Genomic DNA, 18,388 nt, shown 5'->3' with positions numbered 1-18,388 from the left:
ACTACTGCAATGCTCTATTTTCCGGCTACCCGGATAAAGCACTAAATAAACTTCAGTTAGTGCTAAATACGGCTGCTAGAATCCTGACTAGAACCAAAAAATTTGATCATATTACTCCAGTGCTAGCCTCTCTACACTGGCTTCCTGTCAAAGCAAGGGCTGATTTCAAGGTTTTACTGCTAACCTACAAAGCATTACATGGGCTTGCTCCTACCTATCTCTCTGATTTGGTCCTGCCGTACATACCTACACGTACGCTACGGTCACAAGACGCAGGCCTCCTAATTGTCCCTAGAATTTCTAAGCAAACAGCTGGAGGCAGGGCTTTCTCCTATAGAGCTCCATTTTTATGGAACGGTCTGCCTACCCATGTCAGAGACGCAAACTCGGTCTCAACCTTTAAGTCTTTACTGAAGACTCATCTCTTCAGTGGGTCATATGATTGAGTGTAGTCTGGCCCAGGAGTGGGAAGGTGAACGGAAAGGCTCTGGAGCAACGAACCACCCTTGCTGTCTCTGCCTGGCCGGTTCCCCTCTTTCCACTGGGATTCTCTGCCTCTAACCCTATTACAGGGGCTGAGTCACTGGCTTGCTGGGGCTCTCTCATGCCGTCCCTGGAGGGGGTGCGTCACCTGAGTGGGTTGATTCACTGTTGTGGTCATCCTGTCTGGGTTGGCGCCACCCCCTTGGGTTGTGCCGTGGCGGAGATCTTTGTGGGCTATACTCGGCCTTGTCTCAGGATGGTAAGTTGGCGGTTGAAGATATCCCTCTAGTGGTGTGGGGGCTGTGCTTTGGCAAAGTGGGTGGGGTTATATCCTTCCTGTTTGGCCCTGTCCGGGGGTGTCCTCGGATGGGGCCACAGTGTCTCCTGACCCCTCCTGTCTCAGCCTCCAGTATTTATGCTGCAGTAGTTTATGTGTCGGGGGGCTGGGGTCAGTTTGTTATATCTGGAGTACTTCTCCTGTCCTATTCGGTGTCCTGTGTGAATCTAAGTGTGCGTTCTCTAATTCTCTCCTTCTCTCTTTCTTTCTCTCTCTCGGAGGACCTGAGCCCTAGGACCATGCCCCAGGACTACCTGACATGATGACTCCTTGCTGTCCCCAGTCCACCTGGCCATGCTGCTGCTCCAGTTTCAACTTCCACCTGACTGTGCTGCTGCTCCAGTTTCAACTGTTCTGCCTTATTATTATTCGACCATGCTGGTCATTTATGAACATTTGAACATCTTGGCCATGTTCTGTTATAATCTCCACCCGGCACAGCCAGAAGAGGACTGGCCACCCCACATAGCCTGGTTCCTCTCTAGGTTTCTTCCTAGGTATTGGCCTTTCTAGGGAGTTTTTCCTAGCCACCGTGCTTCTACACCTGCATTGCTTGCTGTTTGGGGTTTTAGGCTGGGTTTCTGTACAGCACTTTGAGATATCAGCTGATGTACGAAGGGCTATATAAATAAATTTGATTTGATTTGATAAGAAGCAGTAATGCTATTGGCTGTGATGGATGAACTGGGAATGGTGTTACAAGCTGTACTTCCTGGTATAGTCAATAATGGTCAAAGGTCAACTACTTTCCCAGCATGCATTAGGGATCCCAAATTGGAAAATAACCCAATAACATTTATTTATTGAGTACCTCATATATCTGACTGTCTATCAGTCTGTTCGATGGTGTGCAAACTCCACTGACGACAGGTTAGCTAAATGCTGCATTACAGCCTCAAAAGGAATATGGGCTGTATAAAAATGCTTCATATAAGGCACAAAAATGTCAACAAGTAAGTGCAGTCAGTGCAGTCAAAAACGTGATTTGCCTCTGTTTTAAAAAATATATTTAGTACTGTGAAATTGTGAAAATGAGGATAGTGCCCTCTTAGTGTAAGAGCTATTTGAAAAGACCGTCAGAAATGTCAGACTGTTTTGGTGGGAGTTTTGGCCTGCCTGGGGACAGCACCAGGCAGTAAATTACCTTCAGATGCAATATGTAACATTTTGGGCAACCCAACCAAATTCATATAGAAATGTGAGTTATAGATCTGTCGTTCTCATTAGAAAGCAAGTGTTAGAAGTGGTAGATCTGTTCTATGTGCACTATTTCTATGCTTCCCATTCTTAAGTTTAATGTTGGCTTCTTTTTCATTTCAGTTTTGTACACCAGCATAAACAGCTGAAAATACAATATTTTTGGTTATTGAAAATATATTTCACAGTGGTTTAGATAGTACAATGATTCTCTACACTACACATTGCTTGTTTTATCACATAAACTGAAATTCTGCGAACTATTAGACTTTTAGCAACCAGGAGGTGGCAAAGTGATTTCTGCATATTGCACCTTTAATAGAAAAATAAGAAAGAGAGTTCCAAACCTCTCTGCCAATAACACACACACCATTTTAATTGAAAACTATCCCAGTTACCAAGAAATGATTTGATATTGACACACACACACACACACACACACACACACACACACACACACACACACACACACACGGCCTGGTCCGCCCTATGGGAGTCTTAAACAGACTTTTCAAAAAAAAAAACACGTCATAAACCCAGAGCTTCTCTTCTCCTCTGGTGGCTGTGTGCACACAAGCAAGTGTCCGTACGGGTGTGTGCGTTTCTGTGTAGGGCGGGGTAGAGGATAGGCAGGGTAGGCCGGGAGCATATCGTCCAGACCACATCACATGTGCAGAGGGTGTGTGTGTGTGTGGGGTTGTGTGTGTGTGTGTGTGTGGGGGGGGGGGGGGGGGGGGGCACATCTGGAGCTGGTTGCTGCTGACGCCACATTGGCAAGTATAGCAGAGGAGGGGGGAGATGAGGAGAGGGAAGATGAGGAGAGGAGGGGGACAGGAGGTCCTAAACCAGTGGTTTATTTTTAAGAATGGAATAAAGCAAACAATTGTTTCTAGTTCCGACCCAGCCAGCCCTGTCTCCAGCCCCAGACAATCAGCTTTACACACCATTAAAGGGGCAATCAGCAGTTGCTACATACTTTTAAAACTTTTAACTTATGATATGTACCAGAGGAAGCTGGTGGGAGAAGCTATTGAAGAACGGCTCATTGTAATGAGCCCATCCTCCTATAAATCCTACCACCAGCATCCACTGATATGTACCTATATTCTTCAAGAATCAATAACTTCAAATGTTCTTAGCTCAACTGTCGTAACCCATCAGAAACAAAAATATAAGCTCATTTTACTACGTTTGTAACAAAGTAAATGTAAACAAATGCTATACAGCCTCAAAACATGGTTAAAAGTATTATTTGATATCATTGATGGTCAGTCCTTGCATCCACAGCTCTGTTTATGAGAGTGCTTACTTTTTACCGAAACAGGGATGGGAGTAAGCTTTGTTATTGTTTCAACAGCTGATTGCCGTTTTAAGGAAACTCTAACACTGTGTGTGTTTACCCTCTAGAGAATGCAGTTCTGAATGACTCAGAATTGCAGAGCCCCAAACACACATCTACAATCATTATAAAGTGCCCATAGATCTGCCCCAGACACAAGCATACTGATGCACATACAAATGCATGCACGCACACCAGATGTTACCAGCTGTTGCAGGCTCAGTCCACTCCAGTCTAGCTGAACACAGGAGAGGAAATAAGAAGATATTTGTGTGTTTAGAACATAGCAGACAGTTAGAGAGGATACCCGCTGTAGACACAGAACAGGGGAAAAGAGAGGACAACTAAATACAGAAACACACAGATCCCTTCTGAGCTAAAGGCCAAAACCACACAAACAGCCTCAGCCCAGGTCCTCTCCCCAGCCCCAGCCTCATCACCCAGCCCTAGCCTCAGCCCTCTCCCCAGCTCTAGCCTCAGCCTATCACCCAGCCATAGCCCTCTCCCCAGCCCCAGCCCTATCACCCAGCCATAGCCCTCTCCCCAGCCCCAGCCCTATCACCCAGCCATAGCCCTCTCCCCAGCCCCAGCATCAGCCTCAGCCCGGGGCCTCTCCCCAGCTCTAGCCTCAGCCTATCACCCAGCCATAGCCCTCTCCCCAGCCCCATCACCCAGCCATAGCCCTCTCCCCAGCCCCAGCCCTATCACCCAGCCATAGCCCTCTCCCCAGCCATAGCCCTCTCCCCAGCCCCAGCCTCAGCCATAGCCCTCTCCCTAGCCTCAGCCCTATCACCCAGCCATAGCCCTCTCTCCAGCCCCAGCCCTATCACCCAGCCATAGCCCTCTCCCCAGCCCCAGCCTCAGCCCTAGCCCTCTCCCCAGCCTCAGCCCTATCACCCAGCCATAGCCCTCTCCCCAGCTCCAGCCCTATCACCCAGCCATAGCCCTCTCCCCAGCCCCAGCCTCAGCCCTATCACCGGCCCCAAACCTTACCAGCCTTGTCAGCGCACAACAGCCCTCTCACACCACAGTAGACTGTGAGACCCGTGACTTCAGCTTCTGTGATCTCAGCCTTTACCATGTCACTGATCACAGCTGTCACTGTAACCCAGACACACACACACACCCCTCATACACATATTTCGCACAAGCATATGCACAAACAAGCATACGACGACATCAAGTCATGACCACTACTGCTAATCAAACACTTTAACCAGGCCAGCCGAGCTGTGTGTGTGTGTGAGTTCAGTCTTATGGTTCAGCCCTGTATGGTCAGGCTGACCTTGGTAGAGCAGCGAAATGTGAGTGTCTTTGTGTTGAATGTGGCTTTATATGAAGCTGTTTTATAAGGCGTTACCCAAGACGATGTCGGACCACAGAGGGTGGAACCAAAATGGTTGCCAAGAGAGTCTGAGAAAGAGAGGAAGATGGAGAGAAAAGAGCAGGGGTAGAGTCAAAGAGAGGAGAGTGGAGATGGAATGGAAGAAGGATGGGTGAGACTACCAAACCCTTTAAACCACAGTTCTAATATAAGGAAAATAACATCCTAAAACATCATTTAAATTATTCAACATTTCTGGAAACCTGTAGGAACATCCTGGAACAAGCCTTGTTAAAACAGTAGAAACACGTGATCACACCTGTGTGTAGATGGGAGAGAAAGACTGGGTCCATATAACCACCTCTCCAGTTATGCTGGATTCACTCCCCAGGCAGGGATGAGCATGAGTGATGACCATGCCTGCCTCTCTGCTTCGCCACTTCTTCACTCTCACTAGCATACACACAGTATCAGCTAGCATGAACTAAAACATGCACCCAGCTCAACTAAACACAGGACCTTCCAGAGAGGAGAGTGTATTTATAAAGGAAGTGGGTTCTGGCCTGACTGAAGGGACATTCTCTGTCCTCCAAATAAAACTGCTTGGCTGTGGAAACTCCACATTCCCGAGCTTGTGGTCTCTCTCAGAGGGAAGGACTGAGGCAAGACTACATCTATACCTTTTGAACCTGTTAAATCAGTATGCTTTAGAAATAAAAGAAATCACAAAAAAATTGTTTCCAAAGATCAATCAAGACCTTGCACATGCTTGCCTGCCTGCACCATAAGTGTGTGTGTTTTCCTCCCATGAGCTCATGCTGCAGGAGAGTGTTCAAGCAGACAAGGTATTGAGGAAGGAAGGGAGGAGGCCTGAGGGGTTTAGGAATGGAACGTGTCCCGCCCTTTAACCCCAAATCTAAGGATTCCAGCCCACACCACAAAAGGCACACCCTCTCTCTCTCTCTCTCTCACACACACACACGCAAACACACACACACACACACACACACACACACACACACACCAACCAGGGGTTATCTAGCTATCCCTCTGTGAATGGCGTCGCTGACCTTCAGTACTGCTTGGTTGGGAGGGAAGGGGCACATACACACACACACACACACACACACACACACACACACACACACAGAGCAGGATCATCTGTGATGTCATCGGGATTAAAGCTTCTCCACCACACTCAAGGATACACTGTAAATACAATGCATTACCATGCATTTTACACACATAATCTAGCCCATTATCAAGACTCTATTATTATTGTGGAGTTCACTGACTTGTGACAGTTTGAATCTCACCTAAAATAACAGTTTCACAGCCCACATTCATGATCTACAGAGAGAGAGAGAGAGAGAAAGAGAGAGAGAGAGAGGAAGAGGAAGAGAGAGAGAGAGAGAGGAAGAGATAGAAAGAGAGAGAGAGGGAGAGAGGAAGAGAGATAAAGACTTTGTGTCTCTGCCCCTCCAAAAATAGCTAGTTGTTTTGGTATGCCATTTTCAATTCTACTAAAAGATAGGGAGAATACAAATAGGAAGAATTGAAGCTGAGTTATATCATGAGAGTTCTTGCTGAGGAAAGCACTTTGATGAACAGCCATTCTACCTATGATGTGTTTGTTTGTGTTCAGTAATTAGCATATCCGTGCCATCGCCCCCTTTGATTTGACCACAGGCCACAGGACCCCTCTGTGGTCCCGCCCCCACAGCCTCATGCCACCATACAGGGTCTCCCACCCACAAATCCGACACACACACACAGACAGACAGAAACACACAGGCACTTCCCCTTCCATCACGGGTCGTTAGTGAAAGCCACATCCATCCAATCAGCTCTGTGGTTTGTCTATAGAAACAAATCAAATCAATCAAATTGGATTTGCCACATGCGCCAAATACAACAGGAATAGACTTTACCATGAAATGCTTATTTATAAGCCCTTTCCCAACAATGCATAGTTAAAAAGTACAAAAATTTTAAAAGCTAATATTTACACAATAAAAATAATGAGAGTGTAAGGAGTACCAGTACCGAGTCAATGTGCAGGGTTATGAGGTAGTTGAGGTAATATGTACATGTAGGTAAGGGTAAAAGTGACTAGACAATCAGGAGAGATAATAAACAGAGTAGCAGCAGCATATGTGAAGAACGTGAAAGTGTGAAACTGTCTATGTGCATGTGTTTTGTGTGTTTGAGCATATGTAGTGTGTGTGTGTGTGTATGTGTGTGGGTTGGAGTGCCAGTGTAGTATATGTGAGTGTGTGGGTAGAGTCCATTGAGCCGGTGCAAGAGAGTCAGTGCAAATAAAAAGGGGGTCAATGCAAATAGTAATTTAGCCATTTGATTCACTGTTCAGCAGTCTTATGGCTTGGGGGTAGAAGTTGTTCAGGAGCCTTTTGGTCCCAGACTTGGCTCTCCGATACCACTTGACATACGATAGCAGAGAGAACATTCTACAACTTGGGTGACTGGGGGCTTTTACAATTTTTAGGGACTTCCTCTGACACCGCCTTACATATCTTACTAAAAAGTTAGGAAAAATCCTAAAGGAAAACCCACAGGAAAAATCTCACAAAGGCAAAAATTCCTCAAGGAATCTGGTAAGCATTTTCTGTAAGGTCAGGTGTTTGACATCTGCTTTGAGAGAGACCAATCCTGGCCACAGATACTGAGAATACTGTCCTCTTCTGCATACAGAAGGAATTACAGCAAGCAACAGTAAGATGAAGCTTGTGGTTTTCAAGTTTTAATGTCAAATGCACAGTGACATGCCTTTCTTGCCAGCTCTAACCCCAACAATGCAATAATCAGTAACAATGTACTAAAAATAACAAGGTAGAACACGATAAAGTATGTAAGCAAATATATACAGGGTAAATTCCAGTACCATATTTACAATGTGCATGGATACTGGATCTGCAGTTGAAGTCAGAAGTTTACATACACTTATGTTGGGGTCATTAAAACTCGTTTTTCAACCAGTCCACACATTTCTTGTTAACAAACTATAGTTTTGGCAAGTCGGTTAGGACATCTACTTTGCGCATGACACAAGTCATTTTTCCAACAATTGTTTACAGACAGATTATTTCACTTATAATTAACTGTATCACAATTTCAGTGGGTCAGAAGTTTACATACACTAAGTTGACTGTGCCTTTAAACAGCTTGGACAATTTCAGAAAATGATGTCATGGCTTTAGAAGCTTCTGATAGGCTAATTGACATAATTTGAGTCAATTGCAGGTGTACCTGTGGATGTATTTCAAGGCCTACCTTCAAACTCAGTGCCTCTTTGCTTGACATCATGGGAAAATCAAAAGAAATCAAGACCTCAGAATTTTTTTTGTAGACCTCGACAAGTCTGGTTCATCCTTGGGAGCAATTTCCAAACGCCTGAAGGTACCATGTTCATCTGTACAATCAATAGTACGCAAGTTAAACACCATGGGACCACGCAGCTGTCATACCGCTCAGGAAGGAGACGCGTTCTGTCTCCTAGAGATGAACGTAATTTGGTGCCAAAAGCGCAAATCAATCCCAGAACAACAGCAAAGGACCTTGTGAAGATGCTGGAGGACACTGGTACAAAAGTATCTATATCCACAGTAAAACGAGTCCTATATCGACATAACCTGAAAGGAAGTGCTCCAATAGGAAGGAAGTGCTCCAAAACCGCAATAAAAAAAGCCAGACTACGGTTTGCAACTGCACGAGGACAAAGATCATACTTTTTGGAGAAATGTCCTCTGGTCTGATGAAACAAAAATAGAACTGTTTGGTCATAATGACCATCATTATGTTTGGAGGAGAAAGGTGGATGCTTGCAAGCCGAAGAACACCATCCCAACCGTGAAGCACAGGGGTGGCAGCATAATGTTGTGGGGGTGCTTTGCTGCAGGAGGGACTGGTGCACTTTACAAAATAGATGTCATCATGAGGAAAGAAAATTCTGTGGATATATTGAAGCACCATCTCAAGACATCAGACAGGAAGTTAAAAGCTTGGCCGCAAATGGGTCTTCCAAATGGACAATGACCCCAAGCATACTTCCAAAGTTGTGGCAAAATGGCTTAAGGACATCAACGTCAAGGTATTGGAGTGGCCATCACAAAGCCCTGACCTCAAACCTATAGAAAATTTGTGGGGCAGAACTGAAAAAGCTTGTGCGAGCAAGGAGGCCTACAAACCTGACTCAGTTTCACCAGCTCTGTCAGGAGGAATGGGCCAAAATTCACCCAACTTATTGTGAGAAGCTTGTGGAAGGCTCCCTGAAACATTTGACCCAAGTTAAACAATTTAAAGGCAATGCTACCAAATACTAATTTCGTGTAAATAAATAATTCTCTCAACTATTATTCTGACATTTCACATTCTTAAAATAAAGTGGTGATCCTAACTGACTAGAATTAAATGTCAGGAATTGTGAAAAACTGAGTTTAAATGTATTTGGCTAAGGTGTATGTATATTCCTACCTCAACTGTATAGAGGTAGATATGTATTGGGCTAAGGTGACTATTCATCACGATATATGATAAACAGAGTAGCAGCAGCATATACTGTATGTCTGTATGTGAGTGGGTGAGTAGTCAGTGTATATATATATATATATATATGCATATTATGTGTGTGTGAGCAAATTGTGTTTGTGTGTGTTGGAGTGACTGTGTATAGGGCCCTGTGAGTGCGTTTTTCTTTTTTAGATATATAGGTCAACTCAGTCCGTGTAGCCATTTTGCTAGCTATATAGCAGTCTTATGGCATGGGGATAGAAGCAGTTCGGGAGCTTGTTGGTGTCAGACTTGATGCACCGCTACCGCTTGCTGTGCAGAAGCAGAGAGAACAGTCTATGACTTGGGTGGTTGGAGTCTACATTTATTTGGGGCCTTCCTTTCACACTGCCTGATATAGAGGTCCTGGATGGCAGGAAGCTCAGCCCATGATGTTCTGGGCTGTCGCACCACCCTCTATAGCACCATGCGATCGAGGGCGGTGCTATTGCCTTACCAAGCAGGGACACAGCCAGTCAAGATGCTGTCAACGGTACAGCTGTAGCACTTTTTTTTTTAGGTTTGTCCCGAAAAGGCAGGTTTCAAACACAAACCTTCACAATAAGGTACATTCCAGTTGCACACATACAAGGGTGTGTAGGGTATCACTACTGCCTCGTCAGCCGGGGCCATCCTTCCAAATATTCTCTCTTTAACTCAAGTTTCCGAGGGTAAAGCATGCCAAATATACGTGCGGATCACTTAGAGGAACCGTTGACATAAAAACACAACTAGATACTAAAAACAGGCTAGAGCCTTTATTGCAAAAGACACAAGACAGTAATTATACAGTGATACAAAAATAGAACAAATTTTCACAATGATAAAGTGTAGCACCATGTGATGGAAATCCAACCCCTGGCATGGAGAAGATGGTCCATGTAGGATAATGTACATGTGGACCCATTAAAGTGAGACTCAGCCATATAACTTTTGCCATGAACCTTAGATATTGCAGATAAGTGCATGTGCATTTCACACTGCTGCAACGTGATAGCTGCGAGACCAAAACAGCGAGAAGTTTAGCCTCACACTGTTTGTTGTTGCGGAAGTTGGCCCGAATCTGCCGTATCTACCTTCAAAATACATATATTATTTTACAAACATGTAGAACCTTTTACGCCATATATACAAACATGTGTACCAGAACTAAAACATTCCTGGGTCTCGTTTCATATTCACTCATGTCAGAGGAACAACCACTGCCCTCAGGTAGCTAAGTGACTACTAAGGGTTGATATAGTATTGGGCAACTAGTCTCTTCTGAGAAGAGAAATATCAGTGGTGAGCTACACAGGGGGTTGGGAGGAATGACTTAAGGACCAGGAGTGTATGTTTGTGTGGGGTTCAGTGGGGTTATCGCACACGCTGAGACATGTGCAGTGGGGTTATCGCACACGCTGAGACATGTGCAGTGGGGTTATCGCACACGCTGAGACATGTGCAGTGGGGTTATCGCACACGCTGAGACATGTGCAGTGGGGTTATCGCACACGCTGAGACATGTGCAGTGGGGTTATCGCACACGCTGAGACATGTGCAGTGGGGTTATCGCACACGCTGAGACATGTGCAGTGGGGTTATCGTACACTCTGAGACATGTGCAGTGGAGTCAGCATCTCTTCAAAGATGGCTCCCTTCACGTTGGAGCCCCGAAGGTTAGCTTCCTGTAGATCACACCCAGACAGGTCACAGTTCTGAGAGAGAGGGGGAGAAAGAGAGGGAGGGAGCTATGTTTGAGAGGTGTTTTGTGTGTGTGTGTGTGTGTGTTTACCTCCAGGTCTGTGCCAGCCAGTGTAGCTCCTCTGAGGTTGCAGTTTTTCAGCTTGGCGTTCTTCAGTGTGGCAACTCGCAGGTTGATACCCGTCATCTGACTACCCTCCATGTCCACCCCCTTTAGGTTGGCACCTAACACACACACACAATACGAATCCAAGTATGATCGAAAAGGTATTGAACCTTGCAATCCAAGTGTGTGTTGAGTCAAGTCAAATTTGTTTATATGTGCGTGTTACCCTCCATGTTGGCTTTGACTCCAGCAGGGTCCTCAAAGTTACAGCCTCTCAGAGATGCACCCTCCGCATTAGAACACAGCATCTTAACACCCTGTAGGTTAGCTCCCTGTAACACACACACACACATTAGAACAATTCATCTTAACACCCTGTAGGTTAGCTCCCTGTAACACACACACACACATTAGAACAATTCATCTTAACACCCTGTAGGTTAGCTCCCTGTAACACACACACACACATTAGAACAATTCATCTTAACACCCTGTAGGTTAGCTCCCTGTAACACACACACACACACACACAGTAACACACGTCAAGGCAGGCTGAGGACAGGTCTGCCCGCTCCAGGTTGGCACCACTGAGGTTGGCGTGAGTGAGGTTGACAGCTCTCAGGTTGGCCATCTTAAAGTTGATGTAGCGCAGGTCCAGGCGAGACAGGTCTGCACCGCTGAAGTTCAGACCCTGTGTGTGTGTGAGAGAGAGAGATAGAGGGAGATCAAAGAGGACAGTGTCAGACAAGATGGAGCATAGCCACTGAAAACGGATACATTTTGGTGAGTATGTGCTACCTGACAGCGCAGCTCTGACTTGGTGGGTGTGGCCAACAGGAAACGTACAAACTCCTTCCTGGTTAGAGGGGAGTGGTCATCAGCAGGCTGGGAACTCTGGGAAGGAGAAAATATGGTATAGTTAGGATAGACAAGCCTCATGCACACTTATGGTATTCACACACACACCTTGATCAGGTCCTCCAGTTGCTCAGCCAGCTGCTCAATGCCGAAGAACCGAGCTTCCTCCAGGACCCCTGAGACAGAGAAAGAGATGAAGTAGCTATTAGTGTGTGTGTGTGTGTGTGTGTAAGTCCAGTGTGTACATTGTGAGTGTGTGGCATACCCAGTGGGTTGATGCCGTCATTGATGATGAGTTGTCCGTGTCTCAGGTAGTTGAGGATTGGTTCAAAGTAGCCTGGACTCCTGTCTATCAGGTAGGCACCCTGGGAGTCCTGTTTATTACCCCACACATCTACACACACACACACACACACACACGGAATTCGGGACATGAAAATTGAGTGGAGGAGACAGGCAGTGAGTGGTGCATTGTGGGAGTGACATCATCACCTTTGTCTCGGAACATGTGGGCCAGCATGCTCGCTGGTTCTTTACTGACCAGAGTGCTCCTGAGGAGAAAACACACCACACAGGTTATGTGTATCAATAGAATGGAGTGGACAGACGGCAAGGTTGTCATGGTTACCGTGTGGTGGTGAAGCAGCAACCCCCAACGTTGAGCGTCAGCCAATCAGTGTGAGTTTGGAACCAGTCTGGACAACCAGGGTCATCCTGGGGGTCTGCACACTTTGTCTTACTCGCATCTGAGGGAAGTCATACAGATAGAAGCACAGAATATAACCCAAGGGGTACGTCACCTGAGTGGGTTGATTCACTGATGTGGTCATCCTGTCTGGGTTGGCACCCCCCCTTGGGTTGTGCCATGGCGGAGATCTTTGTGGGCTATACTCAGCCTTGTCTCAGGATGGTAAGTTGGTGGTTAGAGATATCCCTCTAGTGGTGTGGGGGCTGTGCTTTGGCAAAGTGGGTGGGGTTATATCCTTCCTGTTTGGCCCTGTCCGGGGGTGTCCTCGGATGGGGCCACAGTGTCTCCTGACCCCTCCTGTCTCAGCCTCCAGTATTTATGCTGCAGTAGTTTATGTGTCGGGGGGCTAGGGTCAGTTTGTTATATCGGGAGTACCTCTCCTGTCCTATGTGAATCTAAGTGTGCGTTCTCTAATTCTCTCCTTCTCTCTCTCGGAGGACCTGAGCCCTAGGACCATGCCCCAGGACTACCTGACATGATGACTCCTTGCTGTTCCCAGTCCATCTGACCGTGCTGCTGCTCCAGTTTCAACTGTTCTGCCTTATTATTATTTGACCATGCTGGTCATTTATGAACATCTTGGCCATGTTCTGTTATAATCTCCACCCGGCACAGCCAGAAGAGGACTGGCCACCCCACATAGCCTGGTTCCTCTCTAGGTTTCTTCCTAGGTTTTGGCCTTTCTAGGGAGTTTTTCCTAGCCACCGTGCTTCTACACCTGCATTGCTTGCTGTTTGGGGTTTTAGGCTGGGTTTCTGTACAGCACTTTGACATATCAGCTGATGTAAGAAGGGCTATATAAATGAATTTGATTTGAATATCCCACACTGTACCTCCTGATAGAACTGTTGAGAGGTTGTAGTCAACTTACCATCAAAGGAGTCGCCCGCAGACACATACAGCACGTCATCATCCCTGCAGAACACACACACGGTGTTAGCAGTGAACAGAACTTTATCCTGCCTAGCTAGCTGATTAGTTCGGCTATGTCGCCAATTTTGAACTCACCTTATAAGCGTTATGTCGTCTATAAGACCGCCTGTTCCGTTATAAACGCTGGAGGCTCGGATTCCCAGTTTACTGCTAGCGACGGACAGCAGGTCTGTCAGCGATCCATATAGCGCCACAACCTGCGGCAAAATACACACGAAGCCCACAGATACAACCCTGCGACAATATATATCTGGCGATGTACACTGACAAAAGACGAAACTGCTGGCAACCTAGCGTACCTACTGTGGTCAGATGAGATGTAGCTTGTAGCTAGCTACAGCAGTAGCTATGCAGTGATGTTATCTGTGCTGCCGTTGATATAGAAAGGGATCCGATAGGGTTCTCGGAAACTAGCTTACCTTGCCATTGGAAGACGTTCCGTTGACAAACAGAGTGACTCTCTTCATGATAGTCCTGGTTATTTAGCTGCTCGGCTTGAGTCAACTAGCTAAATACTACACCCGTTTCTGATTTTTTCGATTGGAACCAAAACATCCGCAATCAAATAAAAAGCTTGAAAAAGCGTTGCAACGATGTCGTCCAATCAACGATTAAAGAGTGAATGTTGTCCAATGGCGATGAATAAGGTGGTAACTCACATGCAGTTACCGAGATGTCATTGGTCATAATTATTTTTTCTAAACAATGAATGCTTCCTTTCCTCGCTTCCTGTCCTTAAGAAGATGCATTGGCAACAAAAATGGCTTACAGACTAACAAAATACATCAGCAACCACTACGTTAACAGCATATCTAGACTGACATCAATCAACAATAGGCAGTCAATCATTGGCCAGAAGTTCATCAACAGAGCCACTCACAACCCATCATTGAAGGAAGCCGTGGGACAGGCCAAATGGACCACAGATACACCCACACCCAGATACACCCAGATACACCCATGCACCCCGACCCCTCTCCCCATGCACAACTGTGAGCTATAATTTTAATTATGTTCTTTTATCCCTAATCTTTTCTTTTTCTTTTCTTTTTTACTTCTATTTTTAAAACAAAACACCACAAACTCATGTCGGGAAAAGCAAAAAACTAATCTACAACCGTTCTGATAAAAACCTTAGGGCATTCAGCCTCGGGGGATGCCTTGCTGACCACACCCTCCTTCCTTGCTCCTGGCCTGCCCTGCCTCTTCCACCAATCCAATTGTTTCTTATGGACAGAAAAGAGCAGAGGCTCTGAGCTGTCCGATCAGGTCCAGTGTGTGGAAAAATCATTGTTATCGAGCAATAATGACAAACCTGGCATTGACAACTTAGATGGAAAGCTACTGAGGATGATAACTGACTCTATAGCCACTCTTATCTGTCATATGTTTAATCTAAATCAGCTTGCTGCCAACTTTAGTCAAACTGTTGGAAAAAATTGTTTTACCAAATTTTTCTCTGTGAACAAATGAATACGACTTTCAGCAGGTATATAGAGAATGTCACCCAACATGTACAGCACTGACACATATAACAGATGATTGGTTGAAATAAATTGATAAAAAGATTGTGGGAGCTGTACTGTTAGATTTCAGTGCAGCCATTGATATTATTGACCATAACCTGCTGTTGAGAACGTAGGTGTTATGGCTTTTCAACCTCTGCCATATCGTGGAATCAGGGGTATCTATCTAATATAATTCAAAGGGTTTTCTTTAATTGAAGTTTCTCTAATGTCAAACATGTAAAGTGTGGTTTACTGCAGGGCAACTCTCTAGGCCCTCTACTCTTTTCACCAATGACCTGCCACTGGCATTAAACAAAGAATGTGTGTCCATGTATAATGATCAACTATATTAACATCAGCACCCACAGCTAATGAAGTCACTGAAACCCTTAACAAAGAGTTGCAATCTGTGTTGAAATGGGTGGCCAGTAATAAACTGGTTGTGAACATCTAAAACTAAGAGATCTGTATTTGGCACAAATCATTCCCTAAGTTCTAGAACTCAGCTGAATCAAATCAAATTGTATTTGTAACATGCGCCAAATAAAACAGATGTAGACCTTACAGTGAAATGCTTACCTACAAGTCCTTGGCCAACAATGCAGTTTTAAGAAGAAGAAAAAAAAGTAAGATAAGAGCTGTTGTTGTCTTACCAGTTGTTGCCTTAGCTAGCTCTCCCAATCAACACCAGTGATTGCTTTATGCCTCACTTTACCTCTCTCTCAAATGTCAATATGCCTTGTACACTGTTGTTTAGGACAGTTATCATTGTTTTAGTTTACTGCGGAGCTCCTAGTCCCACTCAACATGCCTCAGATACCTCCTTTGTCCCACCTCCCACACATGCGGTGACCTCACCCAGCATAACGAGCCCGTCCAGAGATGCAACCTCTCTTATCATCACTCGGTGCCTGGGTTTATCTCCACTGTACCTACACCCCACCATACCCCTGTCTGTACATTATGCCCTGAATCTATTCTACCACGCCCAGAAATCTGCTCCTTTTATTCTCTGTCCCCAATGCACTAGACGACCATTTATGATAGCCTTTAGCCGTACCCTCATCATAGTCCTCCTCTGTTCCTCAGGTGATGTGGAGGTTAACCCAGGCCCTGCGTGTCTACAGGCACTCTCATTTATCCCCAGGCACTCTCATTTGTTCAGAAGCCTCCTCACTAAGTTTGTTTTACTCACTGCTTTAGCACACTCTGCCAACTGTTATGTCCTTGCCGTGTCTGAATCCTGGCTTAGGAAGGCCACCAAAAATGATGAGATTTCCAAACCCAACTACAACATTTTCCATCAAGATAAAACTGCCAAAGGGGGAGGAGAACTGCCAAAGTTCTGTCATACTTTCCAGGTCTATGCCCAAACAGTTCGAGCATCTAATTTTACATATTATTCTCTCCAGAAATAAGTCTCTCACTGTTGCCACCTGTTATAGACCCTCCTCAGCTCCCAGCTGTGCCCTGGACACCATATGTGAATTGATTGCCCCAACCCCGGTCAACAGCTCCGCACCCCCCGCAGCTACTTGCCCAAGACTCTCCAGCTTCTCCTTCACCCAAATCCAGATAGCAGATGTTCTGAAAGAGCTGCAAAACCTGGACTCGTACAAATCAGCTGGGCTAGACAATCTGGACCCTCTCTTTCTAAAATTATCCGCCGCCATTGTTGCAACCCCTATTACCAGTCTGTTCAAACTCTCTTTCGTATCGTCTGAGATCCCTAAAGATTGGAAAGCTGCCACGGCCATCAAAGGGGCCCTCTTCAAAGGGGGTGACAGTCTAGACCCAAACTGTGTTATTGACTGTATGCTTGTTTATTCTATGTGTAACTCTGTGTTGTTGTTTCTGTCACACTGCTTTGCTTTATCTTGGCCAGGTCGCAGTTGTAAATGAGAACTTGTTCTCAAATAGCCTACCTGGTTAAATAAAGATGAAAAAAAATAAGAATAACAAATAATTAAAGGGCAGCAGTAAATAACAATAGCGGGGCTATATACAGGGGGTACCGGAACAGAGTCAATGTGCAAGTAGGTAGAGTTATTAAAGTGACTATGCATAGATAATAACAGAGAGTAGCAGCAGCATAGAAGAGGGGGGGGGGGGGCTTAATGCAAATAGTCTAGGTAGCCATTTGACTAGATGTTCAGGAGTCTTATGGCTTGGGGGTAGAAGCTGTTTGGAAGCCTCTTGACCTAGACTTGGCGCTCCGGTACCGCTTGCCGTGCGGTAGCAGAGAGAACAGTCTACGTCTAGGGTGGCTGGAGTCTTTGACAATTTTTAGGGCCATTCCTCTGACAACGCCTGGTATAGAGGTCCTGGATGGCAGGAAGCTTGGCCCCGGTGATGTACTGGGCCGTACGCACTACCCTCTCTAGTGCCTCGTGGTCGGAGGCCGAGCAGTTGCCATACCAGTGATGCAGCCCGTCAGGATGCTCTTGATGGTGCAGCTGTAAAACCTTTTGAGGATCTGAGGACCCATGCCAAATCTTGAATAGGGAATAGGTTTTGTCGTGCCCTCTTCACGACTGTCTTGGTGTGCTTGGACCATGTTAGTTTGTTAGTGACGTGGACACCATGGAACTTGAAGCTCTCAACCTGCTCCACTACAGTCCAGTCGATGAGAATGGGGGCGTGCTCGGTCCTCCTTTTCCTGTAGTCCACAATCATCTCCTTTGTCTTGATCACGTTGAGGGAGAGGTTGTTGTCTTTGCACCACATGGTCAGGTCTCTGACCTCCTCCCTATAGGCTGTCGGTGATCAGGCACTGATCAGACACTGTTGTGTCACCGGCAAACTTAATGGTGTTGGAGTCATACGCTGGCCGTGCAGTCATGAGTGAACAGGGAGTACAGGAGGGGACTGAGCACACACCCCTGAGGGACCCCCGTGTTTAGGATCAGTGTGGCAGATGTCTTACCTGCCCTTACCACCTGGGGGCAGCCCGTCAGGAAGTCCAGGATCCAGTTGCAGAGGGTGTTGTTTAGTCCCAGGGTCCTTAATCTGGTAATGAATGGTGTTGCTGTTGAACAAGTTGAGGAGACTAAATTACTTGGTGTTACCTAAGATTGTGAACTGTCATGGTCAGAATATATAGATTCAATGGTTGTAAAGATGGTGAGAGGTCTATCCATAATAAAGAGATGCTCTGCTTTTTTGACAACACTCCACAAAGCAATTTCTGCAGGCTCTAGTTTTATCTTATTATTAAATGTTTTTTATAAGAAACTGTTTTCATAGTCAACTTACACACAGCACTGACACACACACACTTACCCCACTAGACATGTCCCCACAGGT

General features: G+C 45.8%; 1 protein-coding gene and 1 long non-coding RNA gene across 5 annotated transcripts; one reads left to right on the top strand and one right to left on the bottom strand.

Annotated features, from left to right (window-relative positions):
- Positions 1–9,982: 9,982 nt before the first annotated feature.
- LOC109887141 (BTB/POZ domain-containing protein KCTD9) lies at positions 9,983–14,366 on the bottom strand. 4 transcript variants are annotated; one of them, XM_020478624.2, is made up of 12 exons: positions 13,994–14,366; positions 13,650–13,771; positions 13,513–13,556; positions 12,522–12,639; positions 12,386–12,444; positions 12,159–12,287; positions 12,002–12,069; positions 11,834–11,929; positions 11,577–11,726; positions 11,262–11,367; positions 11,021–11,154; positions 9,983–10,943 (listed from the first exon to the last, which is right to left on the bottom strand). In XM_020478624.2, the coding sequence occupies exons 1-12, from the start codon at positions 14,039–14,041 to the stop codon at positions 10,827–10,829; spliced, it is 1,191 nt and encodes a 396-aa protein (XP_020334213.2). In that variant the 5' UTR covers positions 14,042–14,366; the 3' UTR covers positions 9,983–10,826. The 4 variants fall into 4 exon arrangements, with proteins under 4 accessions (XP_020334213.2, XP_031658948.1, XP_031658949.1 ...); XM_031803088.1 differs by having other exon boundaries at positions 9,983–10,976; positions 13,994–14,344; XM_031803089.1 differs by having other exon boundaries at positions 9,983–10,913; positions 13,994–14,326.
- Positions 14,367–14,453: 87 nt separating this feature from the next.
- LOC116356618 (uncharacterized) lies at positions 14,454–15,142 on the top strand. Its single transcript, XR_004205030.1, has 2 exons — positions 14,454–14,566; positions 14,713–15,142. It is a non-coding gene; the product is annotated as an uncharacterized LOC116356618 (long non-coding RNA).
- The last annotated feature ends 3,246 nt before the right edge of the window (positions 15,143–18,388 follow it).

The sequence above is a fragment of the Oncorhynchus kisutch genome, linkage group LG23, assembly GCF_002021735.2.
Source record: "Oncorhynchus kisutch isolate 150728-3 linkage group LG23, Okis_V2, whole genome shotgun sequence".
NCBI lineage: Eukaryota > Metazoa > Chordata > Actinopteri > Salmoniformes > Salmonidae > Oncorhynchus > Oncorhynchus kisutch.
Note: the sequence above shows the minus strand (reverse complement) of the source record. Positions and strands in the feature narration are given on the sequence as shown.